Here is a 23,717-nt window from a genome sequence, read left to right as displayed (position 1 = left end):
CTTCTGTGTTCCTTCACTCAGGAGTCCACAGACAAATTTGTCCCGTAGGGTATCTGCCAGTCCTGCTCTGAACTGGCAGTGCTTTGATAGCTTGCATAGTTCCATAAGATACTCAGCATTACTCTCATCTTTGTGCTGCGTTCTCCTGTGGAATTTAAATCTTTCTGCTATCAACAGCGGTGCAGGGTTTAAGTGTTCCTGTAGGACAGCAACAATTTCGTTAAAACTCTTCGCCTTCGGTTTGGCTGGAGTAATCAGGTCCCGCAATAGGCCGTACGTTCTAGCGCCCATTAAGTTCAGCAATATCGATGCCTTTTTCCCCTCCGCTATTTCGTTTGCCTCGAAATATACCTCGACTCTTTCCACATACGTGGTCCAGTCCTCTATTGTATTATCAAAAGCAGTGATACAGCCAGTCTTCGGCATCTTGCAAATCTAAAATGGCACCTCCCACGCTTTGCCTTCTTCCCCGATTTAACAAAATGGCGCCTCCCGCGCTTTGCCTTCTTCCCCGCTGTTGTTAGCGCTGCTTTCCACGGTTTCTTGCGCGTTTAATATTGATTTTTTTTTCTTTTATTATTTTCCCATCGTGGAGCGGACCCTCTGGGACACTTCCCTCCCTCTTCTTAGGTCCGAACGCTGCCCGGCTTCGAAGCACCGGCCGCGCCCTGTGTGCTCCACCCTCTCTCTCTCTCTTTGCTTCCCGACTCGTTGCCCAGCCCCGTCGAAAAGCCACCCGATCGAGCTCTAGCCCGCCGCAGCCCAGGAAGGATCAGTGCACTGCCACCAGCCCGATTAGCTGGGAAACCACAGACCGAGGAACCAAGCCTGGCTCTGGACAGTCTCTCCTGCAAGTTTTCAATCCGACGATTTGGAGGGCGGTTGCCCACGGTCGACGCCCGTTTCTTGAGTTTCTTTGGATGTTATTTATTTATTTTTATTTTTTATTTTTCTTTCTTCTGGCTTCGACCTTCAATAACGTCGTCTGAGGTGCTGCCGAGTTGCAGGTAAGTTCGTTTCTTACTCGTCGCCAGTGTTACGTCCGTGAATAATTGAGACATGGACAGCAGGAGTGAACAAAATAAGTCTTTACTGGTGGAAGTCAATAGTGAAACTAAAAACACAGAGGCTCACTAGCGCCTTTTATACAGGGGTGGTCACTGCCGGTACTACAGGCTGAGACCAGTTATTCTCTTAAAGGTACATACACAACAGTAGCGACATTAGGTACAGCTAAGGTAACTGTGCAACACAGGGACACAGTGGAACAGCTACCTGTAGTTATAGTATTGGGTACCGGACCAAACCTGTTAGGTTGGGGCTGGATAAAAGAACTTAAATTAGACTGGGGAGCAGTACATTCAATAGATGCGGGCAACCAGTTGACTTTGCAAGAAGTGTTGAGTGAACATGAGAATGTGTTCAAGGAGGAACTTGGCACATTTAATGGCCCCCCAGCTAAGATTTATGTAGACAAGGAGGCACCGCCAAGGTTTTTTAAACAATGACCTGTGCCTTATGCCATGAAGCCAAAGGTAGAGGCTGAGCTTGACCATCTATTGAGAGAGAACATACTGGAGCCAGTGAAATGTTCGGAATGGGCCGCTCCCATAGTACCTGTTTCAAAACCGGACAATTCGGTAAGACTCTGTGGAGACTATAAATTGACAGTCAATCGGGTGTCCAAACTAGAGCAGTATCCGATTCCCAAAACAGAGGATCTCTTTGCAAACCTGGCTGGAGGAAAGAAATTCACAAAGTTGGATATGAGTCATGCCTACTTGCAGATTACACTGGATGATGAATCAAAGAAGTATGTCACCATAAATACACACAAGGGCTTGTTTACATATAACCGCTTACCGTTTGGTGTCTCATCTAGTCCAGCTATCTTCCAGAGGACAATCGAAGGTGTACTGCAAGGGATTCCACATGTTTCCATCTATCTGGATGACATTCTGGTGATGGGAAGAACCGACCAGGAGCATCTGAGCACTCTGAGAGAGGTACTACAGAGATTGGAGAGGGCAGGGTTCCGGCTCAAGAGGAGTAAGTGCACTTTCCTGGGGAATGAGGCAGTGTTCCTGGAACACACAGTGGACGCCACCGGGCTCCATCCACTCAAGGAGAAGGTACAAGCACTGCAGGACGCCCCTGCTCCTACAAATGTGGCTGAGTTAAAAGCTTACCTGGGACTGCTAAACTATTATAACAGGTTTTTACCAAACTTGTCAACTGTGTTAGCACCTCTTCACAAACTACTCTGCAAGGAGACACAGTGGCAGTGGGGAGAGGAGCAGGGGGTTTATTTTGAACAATCCAAGAAACTGATGCTGTCGTCGGATGTGCTGGTTCACTACAATGCAGAGAAAGACATCATTCTCTCTTGTGATGCTTCACCTTACGGGGTGGGGGCAGTTCTTTCACACTGCATGGAAGATGGAACTGAAAGACCAATAGGGTTTATGTCCCAAACTCTAACACCAGCGGAAAAAAACTATTCCCAGTTAGACAAAGAGGGGTTAGCAGTAATGTTTGGGTTAGAGGTTCCACAAGTACATATATGGCAGGAAGTTCACCATATGCACTGATCATAAACCTCTTCTCTCTCTTTTCAATGAAATGAAAGCAGTTCCACAGATGGTGTCACCCCGGATCCAGAGGTGGGCAGTGACGTTGAGGGCAAATGAGTATGTCATCGTCTACAAGGTGGGCGAGTACCATGGGAAAGCAAATGCCTTGAGCCGTCTTCCACTGCCAGGCACACCTATCCGTGCAGCTCCAGAGGACAGAGTTTTGATGTTGGAGGACACTGACACGGCACTTGTGACTGCAGAGCAAGTAAGAACATGGACAGGTAAAGATCCAGTACAGTCTAGAGTTCGAGAATATGTGGTGAGGGGATGGCCACAGCATCCTGAAGGGGCTGACTTCACACCCTACAGTGTCAGGAAAACAGAGCTGAGTGTGCAGGATGGTTGCGTGTTGTGGGGAGCACAAGTGATTATTCCACAGCCAGCACGACAGTCTATCCTAGAGCAACTACATCAGTGTCATCCTGGGGTCTTGCGTATGAAAGCCTTGGCTAGGAGTTACTTGTGGTGGCCAAAGCTAGATGAGGAGATAGAAAATCTAGTCAAGACATGCAGCACTTGTCAGGAACACCGGAAGGCACCAGCAGCGGCTCCTCTCCACCCCTGGGAGTGGCCGGATAAACCATGGAGAAGATTGCACTTAGATTATACGGGTCCATTCATGGGGAAGATGTTCCTCATAATCATTGATGCACATTCCAAATGGATGGATGTTTATCCTGTAAATTCTGCTTCTGCCACTACTACTATAGACTGCCTGCGTCGGAGCTTCAGTAATCAAGGGCTACCGGAGATCGTGGTGAGTGACAATGCCACTTGTTTTGTGAGTACAGAGACAAAAGAGTTCTTGAGAAAAAATGGCATAGTGCAGGTGACCTCGGCTCCATATCATCCGTCCTCGAATGGACTTGCGGAGGGAGCCGTACAAACATTTAAGGCGATGATGAAAAAAAGTGCAGAATGGAGTATAGCAGCCAAAGTGTCACGGGTTCTGTTCAGCTACAGAATAACACCTCAATCCACCACAGGACTCTCTCCTGCTGAGATGTTATTAGGTCGTAGACTACGCTCCACTCTTGACCTTGTCAACCCAGACCTAAAAAGGAAAATGGAAAACAGACAAAACAAACAAAAAGAGAACCATGACAAAAGAACAAAGAGCCGAAGTTTTGGAGAAGGAGATGCGGTCCTTACCAGGAATTTCAGTTATGGACCAAAGTGGATTCCTGGCTTCATGGACTCAATGACAGGTCCAGTATCATACAAGGTCATGTTGGGAGATGGTAGGGTAGTACGCAGACATGTAGATCAGATACTTCCCAGACAAGGGGAAATTGAAATGAAGGTTCCAGATGCAATGACTGAAGACGGGGTTGCCCCCAGTTATCCAAGTGCATCTGTGGTGCCACCACCAGGGACAGAGACAATTCCACAGGAACCTATTCGTCAAGAGGAAACCATCGTTGCAGAGTCAGATACTCTAAGCACTGCTCAGGAGCAGCTGGTGGCTTCACCACAAACAAGCAGGGACTTTACTGTTAGATGTTCACAAAGAGCTCGCAAGCCACCAGAGAGATTGATACTGAACTGTTAGATTCGTCAAGTATGGAACATGATGAATGGAGACTCCTTATGTGACCCTCAGGAATGGTTGTTTGTTAAGAAATTCATACTGAAATCTTAAGGGAGGAGGGATATAGTAATCTGGGATGTTATGATTAAGGTTATCCACCAGGTGGTGCTGTAGCCAATGCTGCTGCTAAGGTCAGAGATTTGCTTCCTGTTAAGGTCAGAGGTTTCGCTTCCTGTCAAGGTCAGCAAAGGTGAAATGCCAGGATGCAGGCATGATGTTTGTTACTCTGTTTGTTAATAAAGTACTCGTGCTAATTCTACGATATCACCTCTTCGAGTCCTTGTCTCACTACATGGATTTATCACAGTGACCATACTTTGTCGTTCCTCAATGGCCTTCAACGCTGTGTTGGATTTGCAGTTGTCATATATTTTCAGTCACAATAATGCTTATTTTCCAAGCTGTGCAACAACGTATTTTTAAAGCTACAGAATTTTAAAGCTAGAAATTACAGAAATTTAAAAAAAGAGTTGGACATTGTCTTACAGTTGTTGAATTCATAAAATTGGAACAAGGATTTGCAATGTGTTCCCAGGTTGTGATTTCTCTCATTTGTAGGAAGCACAATCTGACAATATTATTGAACTATACGCTGCTTGTCATTTTTGAGCAAGTATGGCAATTCCCCCACTGTCTCCTGGGACGAACGCAATGAAAGCCAGATTGGCAATATGCACTGTTGTATTTGCTGTACCCACTGAAGATCATGTTGATTTGGAGATGCTGTTAATAAAACAGTCCCCCGAAGCAATGAGCAATGATTTGCCTGAAAAATTAGACTTTGCAAAATTGATGGATACATGAGATTTGCTTGCTGTACGTGTGAAATGATGACACACCATTAGAGAGAGTGATAGCTTTCCTCTAACTGAAGGCTGCAAACACCTCCTTTATGACATTGATAACTGCCATTGCCTTTTGGTGATTGATTATAAGTTCTGCTATTCAATTGTTGAATTTATCATTACAAACATGTAATTTCCTCCTTTCCTATTGCTTTTCTATTGCACAACAACTTCAATGGATAGGGTTCTCCAAAACGGTAGCCTCCTGGTACTGTGTCCCTAGTTTATATTGTGGGCAGTCAGGTACTTGGCAATTGCACTGAAGCAATATTTATAATGCTGCCTCAATGTTGCTGACTCCAGGGGGTACAAGAAAAGGAGCCACCTCATATCCTTCTTCTTCTTAGGCAGTCCCTCGGAACCGAGGATGACTTGCTTCCACATTAAAAATGAGTTCTCAGGTGACTGATGAGTCCAATGCGGGACCTACAGTCTCTGTCACAGGTGGGGCAGACGGTGGTTGAAGGGGCGGGTGGGTGGGGTGCTTGGGTTGACATGCGCTCCTTGCGCTGCCTGCGCTTGGCTTCTGCTTGCTCCCGGCGAAGAGACTCGAGGTGTTCGCCGCCTTCCCGGATGCTTCTCCTCCACTTTGTGGGGTCTTGGGCCAGGTATTCCCAGGTGTCGGTGGGGATATTACACTTTTTCCAAGGAGGCTTTGAGGGTGTCCTTGAAGCGTTTCCTCTGCCCACCTGGGGCTCTTGCCGTGCCAGAGCTCCGAGTAGAGCGCTTGTTTTGGGAGTTTCGTATCGGGCATGCGGACAATGTGACTCGTCCATCGGAGCTGATCGAGCGTGGTCAAAGCTTCGATGCTGGGGATGTTGGCCTGAGCAAGAACACTGACGTTGGTGCGCCTATCCTGCCAATGGATTTGCAGGATCTTGCGGAGGCAGCGTTGGTGGTACCTCGCCAGTGCTTTGAGGTGCCTGCTGTACATTGTCCATGTCTCCAAGGCATACAGCAGGGCAGGTATCACTGCTGCTCTGTAGACCATGAGCTTAGTGCCGGGTTTGAGGTCTGGTCTTCAAACATTCTCTTCCTCAGGCGACCGAAGGCTGCACTGGCACACTGAAGGCAGTGTTGGACTTAGTCGTCGACGTCTGCCCTTGTTGACAGTAGGCTTCCGAGGTATGGCAACTGGTCCACATTGTCTAAGGCCTTGTCGTGGATTTTGATAATCGGGGGGCAGTACGGTGTGGCGGGGGCACCTCATGTACCTTACAGGGCTGGCATCAAAACAGGACCAGCTCAGGAACGATGGACTGAATAGCCTCCTTCTGTGCTACATGATTCTACGAGATCTGGGGCTATCATCAGCAGCAACATGGTAGCTAAATGTACATTTAAACTGCTTGGCAGAAGGGGTGCTTGATGTCGAATCCCCTCTGTGATGCTGCCATTCTGCTTTGTAACACCACATTGATATTGTGGAACTGCTTCCAATCGAAGAGGTTCAGTAATGTTATCCAGTTCCTGTTGTGCCAAATTCGCTCTCTTTATACTAAGGGACAGATTTAGCAATGGTGGAATGGCTGCACACACGCAAAATTACATGCAGGCACAGTTGGCCATAAAGTCGTTTTTGTGGAAAAAAGGTCCATACAGGCAAGCAACGTTAAAATTGCATTGCTGGCCTTTTAAAAAAGTTATTCATTGGATGTGGGCATCGCTGGCAAGGCCAATACAAGGTGGCTTGCTGGGCCATGTCAGAGGGCAGTTAAGACTCAACCACATTGCTGTGGGTCTAGCGTCATATAGGGACGGTAGATTTCCTTTCCTAAAGAACATTAGTGAACCAGATGGGTTTTTATGACATGAGCTTCATGGTCACAATTACTAATACTAGCTTTTTATTCCAGATTTATTTAATTAACGGAATTATAAATTCCCCAACTGCCGTGGTGGGATTTGAACTCACGTCAGCCTTGGCTTCTGGATTACTAGTCCAGTAACATAACCACTAGGCCACCATGGAGATGGAGAAATAGGGGGACTGGAACTACTTATCTTTACCATCTGCAGTCACTTTGCTCGAAGTGATAAATGAGTCCACTTTGCAAGATGGTGGTCTCTGCCTCCAGTGGAAGCAGTTCTGTAATTGAACCAACGCCTTTGGTGCTGGATTGGTCCGCTCATACAGTAGGGCAGATTTGGTAATAATGGGAAAACTGTGGACGTGCAAGATGTGCAAAAACTGTATTGCTAGGCTATTTGCGTGAGTTGAGACCCAAGCTGGCAGAGTGAATGCAGATACTGTAGGCAGGAGCCATTTAGCATTTCCACCACTGGCACTTTCTGTTGGGCAGATCCACCAAAACCTGCTTGAGGAGGATGTTGCTGCCTCCTACACCATTGGCATTAGGTCCTTTACATCACAGGATAACAACACTATAGTAAATGGAGTAGAAGATGATATAATTTATGTTGATGGATAGGAAACAAAAGGTTAGGTAAATGGGTGTAATTTGGATTGAAAATGTTTGGAGGTGGTGTATCTACAAGTGTATATATAATGCTGGGCTTGGGCATCGGGAGCTGATGATCCATAAATAGGTTTGGCAAACAGCATGAATGACTGTAAAAGACTTCAGGAAGACATAGATAGTGGATTGGGCGGACATGTGGCAGATGCAGGTTAACATGGAGAAGTGTATGGTAATACATTTTGGCAGGAAAAGTAAGGAATTGGCATATACACCCATTGGAAAGACACTGAAGGGTGTAGAGGAACAGAAAGACCTATGGCTTTAAATACATAGGCCTCAATATTTACCGAGCCCAGTGTTCAGAGCAGGCGGGGGGGGGGGGGGGCGGGGGTTGATAGCATTATGGGCTGCAAACCCGGAAGTACGGGTTTTTAACTGCAGGTCATGATTTAAATTTCCCACAAAACCAACAGCAGAAGGATGCAGTGGAGGAGCAGATAGGTCTAGTGAGGGGGTTGGGGGGGGGGGGGAAAGAGATTGCAGTGGGGGTTCAGCATGGTTGGGGGGATGAGAGATCACGGGGTGGGGAGATTGGGGGGAGTCGGACAGATTACAAACACTCCTGCTCCTCCTGGCCCACAAGCAGTGCTGTAAAGGCACTTCACTTACGGATCCAGTCCTTCTCGTCTTCTTTTACCTGCCGGGTTTCCCGAGGCCGGGAAAACTCGGCCAACATTAGTTAAAAATAGAAAGCATGTCAAAATGGAGACACACAGCCTCCTTAAAAATTTTCAATGATTGACCCACCTCCTGAGAGCAGATTGGTTGCCCGCCCCTCCATCCTGCCTCTGTTAAAACTGGGAGTGTGCTTGTTCGAGGCAGGTTTGAAATTTTTTAAGTTTTAATTTGAAAGCATCTATATCGATATGCCGTCATCTTTCCATTCAAAAGTCCCCCGTCAATGTTAACTGGTGATGCCTGCCGTCACGTTTTTAATTGTTTTTTTCCTATTAATGCGACAGCTTGTGACTCTGTGGGCTTGATTTTGTGAATGGAGGTGAGTTGGAGGCGGGACTGCTGCTTGTCGTGTCAATGTCCCGCCTCCATCCTCGCCTGACCAACCAGAGGGATTTCCCCCTGATTGAGCTTGTTAAGCCTGCCCTGCGGGCTCAGCAGGCCAGTTAGGGAGGAAGTCACTGACAGAGCACGTCAACGTCAGATGTGCTATCTGTCAAAGACTTTTTGAAAGAAGAAATGTCAGCGTTTGACAGCTCTGTGAAGCTGTCAAAGACTGACATTCTCCAGTTTGATGAGTCCTTGTGCTCAGGACTCAAACCTTTCAACTTTGTTGATTTCACATGGCTGTTGGTTCAGAGGTTCCAACAGCCAGTCTGTGAAATTGACAAGGAGGATGTTGGCTCTCCCAATCCAGCACGGCTGAAGGCTGTAGGCAGAAAACAAGGTAAGTGAACATTTTTTAAAACTTATCACTCACCTTGCATATTACCACTCCACACTTGCACCCATCACTCACCTCTACATCTTACTTCCAGGTGCCTCCGACCACCGCAGACCTCCTTCACGTCTCCTCCAACCCGGCGGGGTTCTCCGAGGTCAGGAAGCCTTCACCAGTGAAGGTAAAATGGCACTAATCCTTTTTTCTGCCTGTTAATTGCCTGTTAACAGGCAGTTAAAAGGATTAAATACCTTTCCTGCCTCCAGATGGGACCCAAAGCAGCACATCTTCCCACCTCCTGGCAAAAGGGCACGGAGGCAGGATGGGGCGGGTTTGCCATCTGCCCCCACTTTCTCTGAATTTACCGGCTGTCCCGCCTCCATGGGGCTTGGAAAATCCAGCCCATCTTCATGCTCTAGTCATTAGGTGATATTGTGGGGCAGATTTGTCAACCACGATCTGAACATTTTTGGATCCACTGGGGTATTTTTCTGTAGCGTTCACCTGATCGCCCGCGTCAAATGCTCCCAGGCCTTGATTCCCTCCCCAATGCCTCTAGGCCACAAGAACGCTCTCCTAGTAACACCAGGTACCAGAGCCTGCTCTGGGTGTTGCGAGAGCCTCCCTCCCCAGTGTTCCTGGAAGCCCGGGAGCCTCCTTCCATTGCTGATAAATCAATGTTCCTGGTAATACTGCTTCCCGTGTCTTATATAACCTTAAACTCACTCTGAGCAACACCCTGGGAGATCTACTAGTGTGGAATAAAATATTTTTCTGCAATGCAACTGGAAATATGAAGATTTACAGTGAAAATGGACTTTACATCGACACAACATGCGAAAGACACTCAGTTCATCAGACGGTGCTTTGTTTAAATAAAGCCAGCAGGAAGACAGACTGCCAAGTGCTAACTTCTAATCTCGACTGTTTATTTTCCTAATCTTTAATGAAATGGAGCTGAGGATCAGGTGAAGCCGAAAATAAGCCTCATTAAGTTAAATGAAAGTGGCTACTTTTTTTTAAAAAATGGCCTAGAAATTCAGTTGTTAGCGCCAGCCACTAGCGCCTTAGGAGGAGAAGTGGGGTGCTAAGTGGCTAGCGCCCGGGCACGGCGTGATCTGCGCCTCTCGCAAACTTCACTCAAGATTTAGCGGCGGCGCAAAACCGCAGCGCCCGCTCAGCTGCGCGCGCAGATCCTGACGTCATTTCATGGTGCAACGCCCTTGGTGTGCCCCGAACCGGAACTTCAGTGGCGCCGCCCTTCTGTGCGCCTGGCGCCCCCAGCGACTAGTAGAGGGGAACGGTTCCCGGTCGCTGCGGGGCACGGGGGATGCTATTTAAAGGGGACTCCTCCTGCAGTATAAGTGGCAGCCATTTTGTCGCAATCCTGTGTGAGAGACGGATATTTGGAGAGAGACAAAGGGAGAGAGCTTTCTGCTTTGACTCAGCGCTCACACAGGTACTTCTGGCTTCAGGCCAGAGCTTTGCACTTGGATTTAACTTTCAGCGCCATAGCCTTGAGTCGCCAAATAAAATGGGGGCTGCAATGGGTGGAAACGTTGGCTTACTGCATTGCATTCAAAGGGCTCAGAGACGCCGTGAGAGAGTGCCAGTAATGGCCAGACGGAGAAGGGCCAACAGGCATCGGCACAGGAGGCCTTACCCACCCAGGGTATACCGCCAGCAGTTCTCATATCTGAACATGTCTGAGGAGCAGTGTGTTCGGAGGCTGCGATTCACAAGGGAGGTGGTCACTGAGATCTGCCACCTGCTTCGCAGAGATCTGCAGCCACAGCTGAGGAGCAGGACGTCTCTGTCGGTGGCAGTGAAGGTGGCTCTCAACTTCTATGCCACCGGCTCCTTCCAATCCGCTACTGGGGACATTGCCAACATCTCCCAGTTCGCGGTACGTTGCTGCATCCGCCAGGTGACCAATGCCCTTTTCAGAAGGAGACGTCAGTACATCTCCTTCCCCATGACCCTGGACAAGCAGCAAGAGCGTGCAATGGGATTTGGAGGAATAGCGGGCTTCCCCATGGTCCAGGGCGCCACTGACTGCACGCATGTGGCTTTGCGGGCACCTCTAGAGAATGCCGAGGATTACCGCAACCGGAAGGGCTACCATTCGCTCAACGTCCAGTTGGTGTGTGACCACAGGCAGCTCATACTAGCTGTCAATGCCCGCTTTCCAGGCAGCAGCCATGATGCCTTCATCCTGCGCCAGACTTCTGTGGCAGACATTTTCAAAGCCCAGGCTCACCCACGAGGATGGCTTCTTGGGGACAAAGGCTATCCTTTGTGCACCTGGCTAAACCCTGCTGAAGAGCGATACAATGACAGCCATCAAGCTACCAGGAACATCATTGAGCACACAATCGGCGTGCTCAAGCAACGGCTCCGCTGTCTGGACCGTTCCAGAGGAGCCCTACAGTACTCGCCTGAGCGAGTCTCCCATTTCGTTGTAGTGTGCTGCATGCTGCACAACCTGACTATCCTCAGGACTCAGCCACTGCCAGCAGACATTGGAGGACCACCAGAGGAGGAGGAGGAGGAGGAGGAGGAGGAGGTGCACCAAGACGGGAGGGAGGCACAAAGTGCAAGGGCCATCCATCAGCGGCTTATTGCAACTCGGTTCTAGGCCCCCTCTCAGGGAATGGCTTGTGCCAATGAAAGAACATGAATGGAGCCGCTCCGCAAGCCCTCAGCCGGTCAAGGCAACAAATAGTTCAAAGTGCAAACATGGACAATGTGATTAAAGAAATTTTTTTACTGTGCAAACTCTGTGCCCTTCCCGCATGACAAACTACTTCAGATAAAACCCCAAAAAACAGTCAGAGACATAACTGGCTCTCACAACCTTCAGAAAATGAAAAAAACAGTTAAACAAAAATGACCATGATCCTCGGCCTTCATATAAAAAACAAACACAACAGTCTCGGCCTTCATATATAAAAAAAACATTCTCGGCCTTCATATATAAACACAACATTTGGCCACACCTTCTACTTTTTCCCCTGTGAGGGTGATCCGCCTCGCTTCCGCGAATGGCCCCTTCCCGCCCTGCAGCTCCTCCTCAATGGGACTCCAGTGGCTGCAGCAAGGCTGGGGGAAGGCTGCTGAGGGTCAGATGGTGAGACGCCAGATGCCTTTGGGGGATGGCCTGGACCAGCTCTGGGCCTGGAGGGCCCGGCTGCTGACTGCTCCAATTCTGCTTGGGCGACAGCAGTTGTCCTACGGGTGGTGGCAGCTGCAGTGGAGGAGTGACAGTGTTGGCTGCAGGAATGCTGCCAACCTGACAGAGCACAGGCACTCCCTGGTCGGCTGATACACTGGCACTCGCACGGGCCAGCACTGCAGCATGTGCAGCAATCTGCTGAAGCACAGACTGCTGGGCTGCTGCGGTGCGGTGAGGGCCCCGGTGATGCCTGGCCGATCCAGCGAGGGTGGCAGCAGTTAGTGCCCGTGTGGCCCTGATCTGTGTCTGCATCAGACCAGCCAGTGAATGCACAGCACGACTGAGCACTTGGCTGGAAGCCGCCTGTGCTGCCGCGAAGTCCTGCAGACACTCCTTGCCTGTGCTGCCCCGAATTCCTGAGCACTCCTTGCCAGTGACTCTATGGAGTCAGGCATCCTTGCCACTACAGCCATGAGCTCAGTGTGCCTGCGCTCAGCCTGGGCGCCCATTTCACCAAGGAGCCGCACCTCCTCTGAGCTCACCGTAGCAGGACTGGAGGTCGCACTCACCCTCCGGGGAGAAGGCCGCCGAGCTTCCCCACCCCTCCCGTGTTGCTGCAGCCTGCTGGGCCCCAGAGCTTCACTCTCCTCAGACCCATACCCCCTGCTCCCCTCCATGGAAGACGTGTCACTATCATGGCCATGGGCTGCCTCGGCTCAGGGTGGCACTGATGGGCCGGCTTCCTCTTCCTCCTCCTCGAATTCAGAATCACTGACAGTGGCAGCTTGAGGGCCCGCCTCCTCACCTGGTGAATCAGCATCTGAAAGCAGGGAGGCACAAGAGTTGCTTTAGAGTGAGGACAGGGCGGCAGCGAGGGAGGCATGAGTGCTGCTATGCACTGCATTGGTTCGATAGTGGCAAAGGATGCTGGTGTGAGGCACAAGTGGAAAGAGAGAGGTCAAAAAGGTGATGACCTTACCATTGCTGTCCAGAACAGGGTCAGCATCTCCACTGGCGACTGGGCCAATCAGCCAGCCTGCCATAATGCGCTCCACATGCTGCTCCAGGTTGCTGAGCTGTTTGAGGTCAGGACGGCCTCCCCCGGTCCATCGCTGCTGCCTGCGATTGTGGGCCAGCTTGCCCTGCAAGAGAAAGTACGGCCTCTAAGTACAGTGTCAAGCCCTGATCTTGCCTGCACTGCCTCCCATGGTGGAATAGCCCTGACAGTGTCAAGCTCTCATCTTGCTTGCACTGCCTCCCATGGTGGAATAGCCCTGACAGTGTCAAGCTCTCATCTTGCCTGCACTGCCTCCCATGGTGGAATAGCCCTGACAGTGTCAAGCCCTGATCTTGCCTGCACTGCCTCCCATGGTGGAATAGCCCTGACAGTGTCAAGCCCTGATCTTGCCTGCACTGCCTCCCATGGTGGAATAGCCCTGACAGTGTCAAGCCCTGATCTTGCCTGCACTGCCTCCCATGGTGGAATAGCCCTGACAGTGTGTAAAGTGCTGAATGTGCAAGTGGTTTTCATGAGAGTCCCATAGCTCTTGGATGAGGGCTGGGCATTGGGGCTTTCAGGTCCCTTTGGCCAGAAACTGAGGTGCACATGCAGGGATGAACAGGATAGTGGAAAGGGTACTCACCCTGACAACCCGAGTGAGGTCGTTGAACTTTTTCCTGCATTGAAGTGGAGTCCTGGCAACCATGCTGTTGGTGGTCACCCTGTTTGCCACCTCCCTCCAGGCTTTTCGGTATTCGCTGGGAAGCGGCATCCTCCCACTGTCAGGGAAGAGGACAGGTCACCTGCGCTCTACTGCGCCAACCAGTAGCCTCAGGGCACCCTCGCTGAAGCGCTCCGCTCGCTCACTAGCCTTCTGCATGGTCCTGGGCGTAGAAATGATGATCCAGCAATGGTCAGGCCTTGCTTCAGGGCTGCAGTGTGCAGGGCGTGGCAGCCAAACAAGTCCACCCTCCCCCTTTAAGAGCTGACCGGCGCCAGCGTGTCTGCCTTCAATCAGCAACTCGCCGCACCTGCGCTGCGCCCGCCCTCGGTGTTAGCGCCTCGCCACGCCGGCTTAGTGCCTTATGATAGTCGTGCATCGCCTGCTTTAGCACAGCAGCAACCTCTTGGGGCGATGCAACTCAATTTCGGCGAAGGTGGCGCTAAGTTGCGCCGGGCGCTAAATTTAGCGAACGCCCGGCTGTAGCGCCCCAAACGTGGCGATACTGAATTTCTAGGCCAATAAGTCAGTGCCTCTGCTGGGATTCGGGGAATAAAAAGGTAAAAGAATTGTAATGCAGGCATAGTACTGTCTTCCACCTGTCAGCCAGGTTTTCACCATTTGCTACCTGGAATTTTCAGTGGCGCTGAAATTGTTTTGTTAACTTATTTCGGATTTTAGCTGCTATTCGTATTCATTTATAGGTGTTATTTTAAACAATCTACCGTTGTTCATTTAAGTAGTAACGAATTCACTCTTATGGTTATAATCACTTTATTTTTTCTACTTTAACATAAAAAACAATCTAAAAGCAGAGTATAATTTCTTCAGAGTATAACGCAATTTACAAGCAGAGTTTTGTCAACAGATTTGAACGTCGGCGTGCGCTCATCCTTATAAGTTTCTCTCTTCTAAAACTTAACACAAAAGCTTATTTTTTATACACTGTTTTTTCTCCTTAGCATTGCTAAGGCATTGCCTTATATGGTAGTCTCTGGTCAATGCAGAATCCTTCAGCCGATTCTTACGCACACAAGTTTACCTTTCTCTACAACATACATACATCAACATTTCACGTAAGTTGCAGTGTCCTCCTTGTTGTGACCGTAACAGTTATAATCTAAACATTCTATTATGGCAACTACTATAAACATCTGAAGGCCTTACTTCAATCTTGAACACTGGCTATTGCTAGCGTGATCTGTAATTCTTTCTCTCTCTCTCGACTGTTGCTAGGCTAGGGTATCTCTCTCTCTCCCTCGTGTATCATCAACAGGTACTGTATGGAACAGTTTCTCCAATGTTGCCATACTTAACAACTTGCATTTATATAGCACCATTTAATGTGGTAAAACATCCCAAGGTGCTTCACAGAAGTGCTAACAAACAAAATTTGACACCGAACCTCTTCAAGTGCTGCTAATGAGGCGTTACTTTTGACAGCATTTGGTTATTCATGTCACCACTGACATTTTATCAGGTGCTTGCTCAATTTAGGGCTACCAAACATTGCCCTTGTTATTTCAGTAATGCAGCCAGGTTAGGTCACAGGGTTAAGCCTCCCAGTTGACTCAAAGAACATCCTTCAGAACTGTTTTTCAAGCAATCACGGATTTCTTTTATATTAAAAGAGTCCAAGCTCGGTGTTTAATGGGACAGTGATAAATGTGCAGCAGTGCTTTTTAAGCTTAAAATAAATATTTTTTTTAAAAAGTAAAAATAATCAGTAACAAAACATACAAAAAGACTTGGATTTATATAGCACCTTTCACAACCTCAGGATGTCCCAAAATACCTTACAGCCAATTAAGTACTTTTGAAGTGGAGTCACTGTTGTAATGTATGAAACGCAGCAGCCAATGTACGGACAGCAAGCTCCCACAAACAGCAATGTGATAATGACCAGTTAATCTGTTTTAGTGATGTTGGTTGAGGGATAAATATTGGCCCAGGACACCGGGGAGAACTCCCCTGCACTTCTTCGAAATAGTGCCATTGAATCTTTTACGTCCACCTGCGAGAGCAGACGGGGCCTCGGTTTAACATCTTATCTGAAAGGCGGCACCTCCGACAGTGCAGCACTCCCTCAGTACCACGCTGGAGTGTCAACCTAGATTGTGGGCTCAAGTCTCTGGAATGGGACTTGAACCCACAACCTTCTGGCTCAGAGGCGAGTTGCACTACTGAGCCACGGCTAACACCTTATAAAGCAGCACATATGGAAGAAATAAAAATAGTAAATATGGGAAAATACATGAAAAAATTGAAGGCAGAAGTTTTAAAAATGTTTTGAATTTAAAGTGGCTATAAATACTCTTTTAGCAGTATAATGTAATTACACAGTTATAAAACTACTGGCATCAGAGTAGGATTATTACCATTGTGTCATGGGATTTTTCAACATTAGCGTGTGGAAACTTAAGGAAAAACAACCTGCCAAGAGAGCCCAGAAATCCCTGGAGCAAGCAACTAGGGGATTCAAAAGTAGCTGCACTGGAAACTTTAATTCACACAATATATTAACTTAACATGCATCACACGCCATATGGTATACATTTTAGTCATGTCATGTAATATATTATGCTCGACATTGGACCTTTAAAGAGTTTAAAAAAAAGTATTTCTGCAGTCCCATTCAATGCAATAGGGACACAAAAATCCAAACAAGTGAACACGTGTCTTACAAAATCATTTATCAAAAACTTAGAAGAAGGAAAAGAGGGCCGTATATCCAGGTTTACTAGTGACAGCAAGTTGGTGGCACAGTAAGTAATGTAGATGGGTGCATCCAGGACAAAGCAGACCCCTTGATTGGCACCCCATCCACCACCTTAAACATTAATTCCCTCCACCACCAGCGCACCATGTCTGCAGTGTGTACCATCTACAAGATGCACTGCAGCAACTCGCCAAGGCTTCTTCGGCAGCACCTCCCAAACCCACAACCTCTAGAACCTAGAGGGACAAGGGCAGCAGGTGCATGGGAACACCACCACCTCCAAGTTCCCCCTCCAAGTCACACACCATCCTGACTTGTAAATATGTCGCCGTTCCTTCATCAACGCTGGGTTAAAATCCTGGAACTCCCTCCCTAACAGCACTGTGGGAGTGCCTTCACCACACAGACTGCAGCGGTTCAAGAAGGCGGCTCACCACCACCTTCTCAAGAGCAATTCAGGATGGGCAATAAATGCTGGCCTTGCCAACGATGCCCACATCCCACGAACGAATAAAAAAAAATGTTGCATTGGGTCATTGATAAATTAAGTGAGTGGGGAAAAACTGTGGCTGGTGTAGTTCAGTGTGGGGTCATTACAACAGTAAACACAATTCAAAATGGTATCTCTTGGTGATAAAGTACTTTAGGGTGATGGGCTAAGGTGTTAAAGGATGCATGTTTCTTCTATGTTTTAGTTTTTCAAATTTACAGTTAAAAAAAATTGCACTGCATGTAAAAAAAAACTATTGAATATTTAAGGGTTTAAACTAATTTGTTGATGGTGGGATGAGGGGTTGGGGGTGGGCACCAGGACAAAATATTAGCGAGGAGAAACAAGGTGCACAGAGGACTGGGAGAGACAAATAGCACTAGAGTAAAGAATAGTTCAGAAATAGAAGGGTTCAGACAGGGGGCAAATGCGAAGCAGTCTAAGGTGGGCTTGGAGTGCATGTATGTAAATACACGGTGCATGGTAAATAAGGTTGTTGAGCTGCAGGTCTCAAGTCGCCACATCGGATAATGATATAGTGGCAATAACACGAGAACTTTCTTGAGCAGTGTGTTTCCAGCCCAACAAGGAAGGAAGCGGTGCTGTATCTAGTTCTGGAGAATGAAGTGGGGCAAGTGGAGCATGTTGCAGTGGGAGAGTATTTAGGGAACAGTGATCATAATATCATCAGATTTAGAATAGTTATGGAAAAGGACAAGGTGCAATGAAGCATAAAAATACTTAACTGGAGGAGGGCTAACATCAGTGAATTGAAAAGGGATCTGGCCCAGGTGGATTGGAATCAAAAATTGGTAGGCAAAACAGTAATTGAACAATGGGAGGCTTTCAAAGAGGAGATGGTTCGGGTACAGAGTAGTCACATTCCTATAACGGGGAAAGGAATGGCATCCAAAGCTAGAGCTCCCTGGATGGCTAAAGATATGGAGATTAAAATGAGACAGAAAAAGGAGGATTATGACAATTATAAGGTTCATAATAGTGCAGAGAACCAAGTTGAATGTAGAAAGTACAGAGGAAATTTAAAAAAGGGAATAAGAGGGGCAAAAAGAGAGCATGAGAATAGATTAGCAGCTAACATAAAAGGGAACTCAATTGTCTTATATAAACACATAAATAGTAAAAGGGTAGTCAAAGGAAGGGTGGAGCCGATTAGGGACCAAAAAAGGAGATCTTCTTGTGGAGACAGGGGGCATGGCGGAGGTACGAAATGAGTACTTTGCATTTATCTTCACTAGCGAAGAGGATGCTGCCAATGCAGCAGCAAAGGAGGAGGTAGTAGTGATATTGGATAGGATAAAAATAAAGAGAATGTACTTATTAAACTCAAAGAGGATAAAACCCCTGGTCCGGACAGATTACATCCACACATTTTAAAAGAATCTAGGGAAGAGATAGCAGAGGCATTACTACACATATTTGATAATTTGTTAGAACAAGGTGTACTCTTTTGTTGGGGTGATTAATCAAATTGTCTGTAAATTAATGAAACTTTAAAAGAACCTTAACAAATTAAATTAAAATTGTGTTGGCCGGGGTGATGATGCACTCCAGTCCCCGCGGCGCCCACCGGTCGCGGAAGGCCTCAAGCGTTCCGGCGGACACCGGGTGCTCCGTCTCCAGGGTCACCCGGGCGCGAACATGGCCGTGGAAGAGAGGCAGGCAATTGGGCCGAACGAAAACAAGGCATTGTGCCAGAGGACTGGCGGACAGCTAACGGAATACCTATATTTAAGAAGGGAGATAGAACATGTCCAGGGAACCATAAACCAGTCAGCTTAACATCGGTGGTAGGAAATATAATGGAATCCCTACTAAAGGAGAAAATAGAAGAACATCTAGGAACCAAAAATATAATGAATAGTCAGTATGAATTTCAAAAGGGAAAGTCTTGCTTGACCAACCTCATTGAATTTTTTGAAGAGGTGAGAGAGTAGACAAGGGTAATGCAGTTGATGTAATGTATCTAGATTTTCAAAAGGCCTTCGATAAGGTACCACATAAATCGACTAATGATTAAGGTCAGAGAATGCAGAGTCAGAGAACAAGTAGCAGAATGGATAACTAGCTGGTGAAAGGTTGTTTTGTCAGACTGGAGGAAGGTACACAGTGATGTTCCCCAGGGGTTGGTTCTAGGACCACTGCTTTTCTTGATATATATTAATGACTTGGACGTGGGTGTACAGGGCACAATTTCAAAATTTGCAGATGACACAAAACTTGGAAGTATAGAGGTATTCAAAATCACTACGCCCGGTTTCCTGTCACTTAGCCAATTTCGTATCTATGCTGTCACTGTCCCTTTTATTCCATGGGCTTCAACTTTGCTGGCAAGCCTATTATGTAGCACTTTGTTAAACGTCTTTTGGAAATCCATGTACGCCACGTCAACCGCAGTACCCTCATCAACCCTCTCTGTTACCTCATCAAAAAACTCGATCAAGTTGGTTAAACACTATTTGCTTTTTATCAAATCTGTGCTGGGTTGCCTTAATTAATCCACACTTGTCCAAGTGACTGTTAATTTTGCCCCTGATTACTGTTTCTAAAAGCTTCCCCACTTCCGAGGTTAAACTGACTGGCCTGTAGTTGCTGGGTTTATCTTTACACCCTTTTTTGAACAAGGCTGTAACATTTGCAATTCTCCAGTCCTTTCTGGCACCACCCCCGTATCTAAGGAGGATTGGAATAGTGTGGCCAGTACCTCTACGTTTTCCACCCTCAACATCCTAGGATGCATCCTATCCGCTCCTGGTGACTTATCGACTTTAAGTACAGCCAGCCTTTCTAGTACCTCCTCTTTTATCAATTTTTATCCCATCCACTATCTCCTCTTTCACTATGTCTATGGCAGCATCCTCTTCCTTGGTGAAGACAGATGCAAAGTACTCATTTCGCACCTCAGCCATGCCCTCTGCCTCCGTGCGTAGGTCTCCTTTTTGGTTCCTAATCGGCCTTACTCCTCCTCTTACTACTTCTTTTTGCTATTTATACGCCTGGGACATTTTGCGACATTAAAGGCCGCTGCATACAAAGTGTTGTCATTCGATGATTTGTGCAACCCAATTGCAATATGCAATTAAATATTACTTGGCGTTAACCTTCCCTTGCACTCTGTTCCTCCTGGACAGGTGGCTCTCTGCTGAGACCAGCAACAGTGGGAGGCATTCGCCCTGTGAGGGTGAGGTCAAAGCTCCAGGTAAATTCCTGCCAGATGTGGAATCTGCTTTCAGTTCGAACAGCCTGCCAGCTTCGGAGCGGACCTGCCACTCTGTACCATTGGGCGCTGCGCCAGGCCTCTGACAACACCAGGCCGGATAGTAGGCCCAGCCCGAAACCATGGCAACCAGCTCCACCAATGGGCGGCGGTACTTAGATAAAAAAAAAAAGGGAAGCCCGCCCTCCAGCTAGGCACCGATTGGCTGAGTTCGATAATTGACAGGTGGGACAAAGGGTGGGCGAAGCCCCGCCCTCTAAGCTACACACCGATTGGCTGAGTTAGATCATTGACAGGCGAGGGGAAAGGGGAGGCGGAGTCCCAGCCCAAAACCATGGCAACCCCTCAACCAATTGACGGCGCTATTTCAAAAAAAGGGGCGCGCCCCCGCCCTCTGGCTAGGCAGCAATTGGCCGAGATTAATAATTGACAGGTGGGGACCCGGGAGAGCGATTGGCTGAGCCTGGCGTCAATCTCCTTCGGAGTCCCGCCCCTCCTCTGTTTACAATGGCTGGCGGGCGGGCGGCAGAGTGTTTCTAACGGGACCGTGCGCGCAGGGGGGGGCGGTGAAGAGAGAGATTTTATATATAATATTTTTTTAAAAACACCACGCAGCAGAAACAATATTTTAACCGCTAAAAAAAAATTAAATTCTTTTTATAATTTTTTTTTGGTGGAGGAGGAGGAGGAAAAAAAACAGGCTGAAACCAATTAAAAATAACCGAAGGATTGTGTGTGTGTGGAGGAGGTTGTTGTTGAGGGTCGCGCATCGCGACACTGAAAAAACGGTCGGAGCGACGCGCGGCCGAGGGGGCGGGACGTCGGGGGCGCGCGGCCGAGGGGGCGGGCGCGAGCGGCGCGCGGGGTGTGTCGGGAGCGCGCGGGGTGTGCGCGCGGGGCGGCCCAGAGTGCAGCGCTGCGGCCAAGATGGAGGATTTAATGGTGGAGGTGCGCGGCTCGAACGGAGCTTTTTACAAGGTACTGGGAGCGAACCCCCGCAATTAGCGCCACACACCCGCCCGCACTCTCTCTTTCACACACACACTCTGTTTCCCTCACTCGGCGCCGCTCTATCATCCTGCTGTCTCCCCATTATCCATATTTGATCTGTTATTTTTTTTACCTCAGGAGTCCCCGGGCTTGGCTGGGCTTGGGGTGGGCGGGCCTGTCTGGGCCGGGGCCTGAGCTGCTGCTGGTGCTGGTTGTTGTCAGACTACAATGGGTGACAGAGAGGGGAGGGGGGCCTTTCTCTCCACCCCTCCCGAAATCGATTTAAAATCCAGCCGTGTGGATGGAGCTTTTCAGGCTCGGCACCAAAGGCAGGCCGCCACCCACCCCCCCCCCTTTTCTCTTTGTGTTTACACTTTGGTTTCAGCCGCCTTTTTGTATTGGTGTGTGTCTGTGGGTGGGGGCAGGAGGCTCACCTGGAAATAGGTAGAACAAAAACCCAACTGTTGCTCTTCTCAGGGCTGTGTGCTTTATTGTGAGTGTGAATTTTATAATGTGAGTGAGTTTTTTATAGTGAGTGTGTTTGATCGTGTGTTTTTTTATTGTGAGTGTGTTTGATGGTGTGTGTTTTTATTGGGAGTGTGTTATAATTGGGAGTGTGTTTGATGTGTGTTTTTATTGGGAGTGTGTTTGATGGTGTGTGTTTTTATTGGGAGTGTGTTTGATGGTGTGTGTTTTTATTGGGAGTGTGTTTGATGGTGTGTGTTTTTATTGGGATTGTGTTTGATGGTGTGTGTTTTTATTGGGAGTGTGTTTGATGGTGTGTGTTTTTATTGGGAGTGTGTTTGATGGTGTGTGTTTTTATTGGGATTGTGTTTGATGGTGTGTGTTTTTATTGGGAGTGTGTTTGATGGTGTGTGTTTTTATTGGGAGTGTGTTTGATGGTGTGTGTTTTTATTGGGAGTGTGTTTGATGTGTGTTTTTATTGGGAGTGTGTTTGATGGTGTGTGTTTTTATTGGGAGTGTGTTTGATGGTGTGTGTTTTTATTGGGAGTGTGTTTGATGGTGTGTGTTTTTATTGGGAGTGTGTTTGATGGTGTGTGTTTTTATTGGGAGTGTGTTTGATGGTGTGTGTTTTTATTGGGAGTGTGTTTGATGGTGTGTGTTTTTATTGGGAGTGTGTTTGATGGTGTGTGTTTTTATTGGGAGTGTGTTTGATGGTGTGTGTTTTTATTGGGAGTGTGTTTGATGGTGTGTGTTTTTATTGGGAGTGTGTTTGATGGTGTGTGTTTTTATTGGGAGTGTGTTTGATGGTGTGTGTTTTTATTGGGAGTGTGTTTGATGTGTGTTTTTATTGGGAGTGTGTTTGATGGTGTGTGTTTTTATTGGGAGTGTGTTTGATGGTGTGTGTTTTTATTGGGAGTGTGTTTGATGGTGTGTGTTTTTATTGGGAGTGTGTTTGATGGTGTGTGTTTTTATTGGGAGTGTGTTTGATGGTGTGTGTTTTTATTGGGAGTGTGTTTGATGGTGTGTGTTTTTATTGGGAGTGTGTTTGATGGTGTGTGTTTTTATTGGGAGTGTGTTTGATGGTGTGTGTTTTTATTGGGAGTGTGTTTGATGGTGTGTGTTTTTATTGGGAGTGTGTTTGATGGTGTGTGTTTTTATTGGGAGTGTGATGGTGTGTGTTTTTATTGGGAGTGTGTTTGATGGTGTGTGTTTTTATTGGGAGTGTGTTTGATGGTGTGTGTTTTTATTGGGAGTGTGTTTGATGGTGTGTGTTTTTATTGGGAGTGTGTTTGATGGTGTGTGTTTTTATTGGGAGTGTGTTTGATGGTGTGTGTTTTTATTGGGAGTGTGTTTGATGGTGTGTGTTTTTATTGGGAGTGTGTTTGATGGTGTGTGTTTTTATTGGGAGTGTTTGATGGTGTGTGTTTTTATTGGGAGTGTGTTTGATGGTGTGTGTTTTTATTGGGAGTGTTTGATGGTGTGTGTTTTTATTGGGAGGGTGTGTTTGATGGTGTGTGTTTTTATTGGGAGGGTGTGTGTTTTTATTGGGAGGGTGTGTTTGATGGTGTGTGTTTTATTGAGTGGATTTATCCACGTTGCTTGTTTCATGAGCTGATGTTTTGCAATGTTGATCCAAGTTACAGTTTTGTGTTCAATACACAGTTGAGTACAAATCTTGCCCCCTCTCCCAATAAAGATTGGCATTCAAATTAAATGATGCCTTTCCTCCCTTAATCGTGGCCATGTTTTGATGTATTGTAATTTTAGATTTAGCAATACAAACGATGTCAGTGGAAAATATATTTTTTTAATTGGCTGTCTAGATTTTTGGACTCTAGGGGAATTGAGGGATATGGAGATTGGGTGGGAAAGTGGAGTTGAGGTCGATGATCAGCCATGATCTTATTGAATGGCGGAGCAGGCTCAAGGGGTCGTATGGCCTACTCTTGCTCCTAATTCTGATGTTCTTGC

General features: G+C 47.4%; 1 protein-coding gene across 8 annotated transcripts in view; it reads left to right on the top strand.

Moving 5' to 3' along the window:
• Window positions 1–21,159: 21,159 nt before the first annotated feature.
• fmr1 (fragile X messenger ribonucleoprotein 1) overlaps window positions 21,160–23,717 on the top strand; it is an 80,639-nt gene continuing 78,081 nt past the window's right edge. For 2 of the 8 annotated variants that reach the window (XM_086002052.1, XM_086002043.1), the window contains exon 1: window positions 21,160–21,269. In XM_086002052.1, the coding sequence (XP_085858178.1) occupies window positions 21,219–21,269 (51 nt within the window). In that variant the 5' untranslated portion in view covers window positions 21,160–21,218. The remainder of the gene's footprint in view (window positions 21,270–23,717) is intronic. The other 6 variants (XM_086002011.1, XM_086002002.1, XM_086002021.1 and 3 more) reach the window with 5 other exon arrangements.

The sequence above is a fragment of the Somniosus microcephalus genome, chromosome 1 (assembly GCF_052327205.1).
Source record: "Somniosus microcephalus isolate GS21.2 chromosome 1, FLI_Smic_1.0, whole genome shotgun sequence".
NCBI lineage: Eukaryota > Metazoa > Chordata > Chondrichthyes > Squaliformes > Somniosidae > Somniosus > Somniosus microcephalus.
The sequence above is the reverse complement of the archived record's forward strand: the minus strand, read 5'-3'. Positions and strand labels throughout refer to the sequence as shown.